Raw genomic sequence first — 6,005 nt, forward strand, 5'->3', positions numbered from 1 at the left:
CCAAAATTTTGGCTCCCAACAGTATATATATATATATATATACACACACACAAACAGTATAAATATGTATATAAAGAACCACAAATTGTGATAATATCTCATAATTATTTCTAAACATCCTATTCAAATGAAGAATGACTTTAAAAAATGGATAGTTAGCTATGGGGACACTTATACAAAGACTTTTTTAAATCATTAATAAATCCCTAATTTCATGCACCGATCACATGATTCCCTTATGGCTGATGTTATCAGGCCACATTCGGTCCCTCAGGAGCAAACATCCTGTGAAAGTCCTAACCAGTTTTTTTTTTTTAAATTAAATTACATTTATTTTTACTGTAGTTGAAAAAAAATTCTCCTAAGTTTAATTTCCTGTCCACATGCAACACCCCCCCCCCCCCCCCCCCCCCCCATAACTGAAGTACAAAAGCACTTCTGCTTAATGTGAAGTCCAAGTGACCGTTACTTACAAGAACGTCGGTAAAAGAAAAAGAAAGGGAAAAGGAAAAAGAGTGTGGGGGAGGCGGGGGGGGGGGGGGGGTGCTTCAATCAGCTGATGCAACTTGTGAATATTCATGACGGTGCTCTTAGATGAGGCTCTCAAGCTGGATAATTGATTGGACAGACTCATGCGTGTTTCGAGTCAATGTTGAAGACGTTCAAACATTTGTCGACGTTTGTCAGTTGTCACAGTGCATGGATCCGTTTTGAAACATAAAACAACTCGGGAAAATTAAAAATAAGTTAAACAAAAAAAAAAATCTAGTTTTTTTTTTTTGTTTAACTTATTTTTAATTTTCCCGAGTTTTCTAGTTTTTTCTAGTTTTTTTTTTTTGGGGGGGGGGGGGGTTGTTTTTCCATAAGATATTTCTTTAGATGTCGTGTATGTATATTTACTAATACTAAGAATTTGCATTAAGATGTAAATGTCTCACATGATTGTGTGCTGGGCTATGTTTGTAAATTCCTGCGCACTTTCCTGGACGCAGCATTACCTCCGTTCAAGCTTTTTTAAAATCCAATATTTTATTCATTGTGAGCTTTCTCATATGTATCTTATATACATTTGACTGAGACAGGCTTACGTAGATCAGCTATTATTATTTTCTTTTGTAAGAATTCAGACTATAATTAAAACGAAAAAAACTACAAACAAATTATATATTTGAATAATCTTTTATTCGATATATTACAACCGTTTTCATTCGTTTTGGCCGTTGTCATTTTTGGGGGACTTAATCTACGAAACGACTTTCTTCAAAAGTGGTTTTTATAATAATAATTTAAAAAAACTCTTCATTACAAAGTGTATATTTTTGTCAAATTGTTCTTTTTAGTCATTCGGGGTTACTTAGTTTATTTCGTTATTCTTAAGCATCCCATTCCCACGTCAGAAACGCCTTATAGTTTAAAATACCAAAACTGCAATTTTACACTCAAAACTCATTTTCGTCATCGTATTTACAAAGGCAGCCGTCTATTTAGCTGATATATCAAATATCAAATATGAGCGAGTTCAAAGTATGCATAAGCATTTGAGTGTGAGCGTGTGTTGCAGCTGGCGCGGGGGCTGTGTGTGTGCAGCAGACTGTAGAGGGCGCTCCAACACCAACTTTGACACCATCACGCACAGACTCTCGAGGGTGCAAACGCAAATAAATGACGTTATTATTAGTTTAACGCCGACGATAAATTACAATTACAGGGGCGTCGTTAATTGAGAGAGAGTTTGTGTGTTCAGTACAACTGGAGCATGATTAGATCTGGGAGTTGCATTGTGAGGATAAAAAATAAAATAATAATAAAAAAGAAATCCACCTTGAAAAATATCAAGCATGCAGTTTCTTTATAGGAATGTTTACAAATGGCACATTAATGCGAGGATAATCCCCTAATATTAATATCCAATTGTATTCCGCAATACTGCCTAATTATCTTTAAGTCCCTCTCATGCAAAGCCCTTTTTCTATAAGATTGACTTTCAAGACAAGCTGTCCTCTTTAAAGTTGCAGCAATTCATTTATTATTAGCCAAAAATATAGACTTTTCTTGTACAATTTTGGTTCACAAGTATGTACATATTCTTAACTTTATATACAAAAAATAACAACATCAAATCCTTACAAATAAAAAAGAAAAGGGGTAAAAGCAAAAAAAAAAAAAAAAAAAGAAAAAAAACTCACAGGCTACACACAGGGTTCATACATTATTACATTAGCAAGTTGTTTTTTTTTTTTTACACAGGACATGCTTACAATGTAGCTATACACAGATGGTATTATTATCTATTTTACATTCCATATTCAGATTGAAAGCAAAAAAGAAGCATAAGAAGAGGCCTGGGAATTAGAAAAAAAATAGAGACAAAAAGTGTCAGTTGCCTTTGAAAAAGAAACAATGAGAAATAAAGTTTGTAAAATGAGATGTCAATGAATCGACATTATTTCTAGAATTGAATAATAATAATAATAATAATAACAAGACATTTCTGCCGTGCAGCCAAAAGGCACTAAAGATTCCATCTTGAGCGGCCACAGAAATATTAAATAGTAAGTACTGCCTATTATTAGAACATATCAATGCATTGGACTGTTGCTGGCGTACGCTGTAAATAATAAGACGACAAAAAAAAAGTGGAGCATGGCGCGCGAAGAGTAAAAATTAAAATAGGGACGTTATGAATATTATTACTATTATTGTTTTTAAATGCTTTGTGGTCTGCACCCACGCACGTACACGCACGCGCGCTGTGTGTGGCCTACGGAGAAAAGGATCCATCACCAGGCGGAAAAAGAGACAGTTCAAAAAGAGAAAAAGAAAACAAACAAAATGAGTGGAAGCGGGCTTGGAGTGTTTTGCGCGTCCACAAACACACACGCGGCGGTTCTCAGTGTCGCGGACCGGTACCTGTGAGCGCAGAGTCCGCACCGGTACCGGCAGCGGCCCCCTTGCCGCCTCCGTACAGCGCCAGGCCGCCCCCGGCCTGGTTGGCCAGGCCCAGGTAGTGGTTGGAGTTTAGCAGGGCCAGATGGTGCGCCGAGAAGCCTCGGTTCGTCCACGTCTGGATCTTCCCCACCGCGGGACACGACGCGAGGAGTCTGTGCGGGGCCACGAGGCCGTGCTGCTGGTGGGGGGCTTGCGGAGACTTGCGCGGGTTGTCCGGGGCCGCGGCCGTCTCCGCCAGCGACCAGATTTTGGGTTTCTGGGCCGGAGCTTGGCTGTTCTCCGAGGGCGGGGAGCCGACCGGCCCCGAGGAGTTGAGTTTGTCCCCGTCAGCTTTGAGCTCCAGCGGGGAGGAGCCGCGGTGGTGGATCTGGAGGTGGTGATGGTGCAGGCCCGCTTTGAGAAACCTCTGCTCGGGTAAATCCTCATAGCCGTCCGAACCCTCCGAGTCGCTCCTCGCGTCCAGTTTGAGTTCCGAATGCAGGTCGTCCTGCTCGTCCAGGTCGTCCTTGCTCTCAATATTCTCCGTGTCGATGTTCTCGAGGTCGATCTCCTCCTCGTCCTCCCGTTTGTCGCCCTCGTCGCCCTCGTGGTCGCTGGGGTAGACGTTGCCCTCCTCGTCGGTTCGGTTCCGAGGCGCCCACGTCATCTTGTTCTCCTTTTTGAGCCTCCTGCGGGCGTTGGCGAACCAGGTGGAGACCTGGGTCAGCGTCATCTTGGTGATAATGGCCAGCATGATCTTCTCGCCCTTGGTCGGGTACGGGTTCTTGCGGTGCTCGCTGAGCCAGGCCTTCAGGGTGCTGGTGCTCTCCCGCGTGGCGTTCTTGGGCCGGGACGGGTCGCCGAACTGGTACTGGCCGTACGGGTAGAAGGCCGGGTGGTGGTGGGGGAAGCCGGCGTGCTGAACCCCGGGGCCGTCCTTCAGTTCGTACTGGGCGCCCTGCGTGCGTTCACAACACAGTTCAACTCCAATACATTCGCTCGCTTACTTTATTTACGACTTTTAAACATGTTTGTGCTCATTTTGAATGAATTCTTTATTTTGCATATTTAAAACACGTCTATGCTTCTTTTCTCGATTTCAACTGCAATACATCCACTTTGAAGCCATTATTTATTGGACTTTTTATTCTTCTTTTACTTTTTAAATTCCAACACAGTCACTTTTCGTGAATGATTTACTTTATTTCACATGCGCTTATTTTACTTTTACTTTTACGCTCCATTTGACTTTCACATTCCAATACTCTCTTTTAATGCATTATTTACTTCGGCCTACATGTTTATCATCATGCGTTTTTTTGTTTTTTTTTTACTTTTAAACGCGCAATACAGTCACTTGTAATGCATTTCTTTTGCTTGAATTCGCCACCTTTTTTAAAGATTCTGTTCAACTTTTAAACTCCCATACAGTCGATTTTAAGGCATTACTTCCATTATTTTGACACGTGATTCTCCGCGTTTAAACACTTGTGCGATTATGTTACTTTTGCTCACTGTTCCAGTCACATTTAATGAATCATTTACTTGATTTTGCCCGTTTACCAACATTTTTTCAAGATGTATGCAATTTGTCTTCCAACTTCCCTTTAACACGCGTAATTCCAGCCATTTCTGTTGGTTTTTTTTGTGGACAGTTTAACTAGAAATCGTTTGTCCCGGTCTCTGTGTTGTGGTATTAATTTTTAAACCGCTTACAACGAGTTCGCCCCCCCCCCCCCCCCCCCATCAACTCCCCCCACTCTACCCCCCAAAAAACGCTTGGAGGCCTCCGAAGTGGCACATACGAGTCGAAATGTTGTTTGTTTGTTTGTTTGTGGTGACTCACCAGCTGGTTGAAAATGGAAATGTCGTTGGAGTAGGGCAGAAAGGCTCCGTAGCCCTGCGCGGCGGCGGCGGCGGCGAACGGCGCTCCGTACATGGACGAGAGCACGTTGGAGAGCGCGCCCGACGGACTGAGCTCCGCGGCGGCCGCGGCGGCGGCGGCGGCGGCGGCGGCGCTGCGGGCGTTGCCGGCCATGCCCTGGCGCTCCGGAGGGTACACGGGCCGGATGTACTGGTAGCCCAGCTGGGGGAACGACATGGCGGCCGGCGGCGGAGGCGAGAGCGAGCGAGAAGTAGGAAAATCCACTTTTTTTGTTGTTGTTGTTGTCGGTTTCTTAGAGTGTGCAAAGCATGAGGGCCGAGGGAAGGGAGAGTATTTCCAGTGCGAAGGATCCGCTCTCTCGTCTCTTCTCCTTCTTCTTCTTCTTCTTCTTCTTCTCCTCCTTCTTCTTCTATTGATCTGGATGGACTAAGGTCAGGTCCTTACAGATTGCTTTAGATTATTGGGACTCCCTTGCTCAGATTGACATTTCTAGTCCTTTACAAACCCCGCCTCTTTGTCGAATCTCACCCCCTTCTCTCTCTCTCTCTCTCTCTCTCTCTCTCTCGTTCTGTCTCTTTCCCCTCCCTGCTTCTACTTGGATAAATGCACTGTCCCATTTGAATACACACTTCAATCTCATTTATCTGTACCACTAGTCCACCATCATTATTGTTATTTTTTTTTAGGGGATATTGTATTTATCACAAGTCAAAACCTGGGAATAAATATCATGCGAATTGATGTCCTTCTAAACAGTCAAATAATGAGTCTATTCAGATTTAAATCGTTATGATTCGACACTTCGCAAGCATCCACGTGTCACAGACTTCATTAGAATAAAACAAAATGTGTAATGGAGATCAAAATAGATTTGGAGTGTATAGACAGCTGCCGACAGCTCAAGTGTAATGAACGTTTAACCTCTTTTAAAAAAATAATAAACCAATTCCATCAATTCGTCGTAAAATGATGATTTATGAAATGAAGAAAAATGATATTGTACATTTGCATCCGCATGTTATGAGTAGGTCAATATATGTGCTGAATTTCCCCATGAACCTTCATTAAAATAATACAAAGTTACATAAAATAAAATAAATTGGTGAATATTTTAGAAATAGATTTAAAAGATAATATTCAGCATAAAAATCTTTTTTGACACTTGAACAAAGCACGTGGTATTGGTACTGTG

At 42.3% G+C, this 6,005-nt stretch overlaps 1 protein-coding gene across 1 annotated transcript; it reads right to left on the reverse strand.

The window, feature by feature from the left end:
• Positions 1-2,002: 2,002 nt before the first annotated feature.
• Positions 2,003-5,310, reverse strand: irx3a (iroquois homeobox 3a). The gene is made up of 2 exons (XM_061765586.1): positions 4,775-5,310; positions 2,003-3,886 (listed from the first exon to the last, which is right to left on the reverse strand). Exons 1-2 carry the CDS (start codon positions 5,027-5,029, stop codon positions 2,891-2,893), a joined length of 1,251 nt encoding a protein of 416 aa, XP_061621570.1. The 5' UTR covers positions 5,030-5,310; the 3' UTR covers positions 2,003-2,890.
• Between the last annotated feature and the right edge of the window lie 695 nt (positions 5,311-6,005).

This window comes from Phyllopteryx taeniolatus, chromosome 2, assembly GCF_024500385.1.
Source record: "Phyllopteryx taeniolatus isolate TA_2022b chromosome 2, UOR_Ptae_1.2, whole genome shotgun sequence".
Lineage (NCBI taxonomy): Eukaryota > Metazoa > Chordata > Actinopteri > Syngnathiformes > Syngnathidae > Phyllopteryx > Phyllopteryx taeniolatus.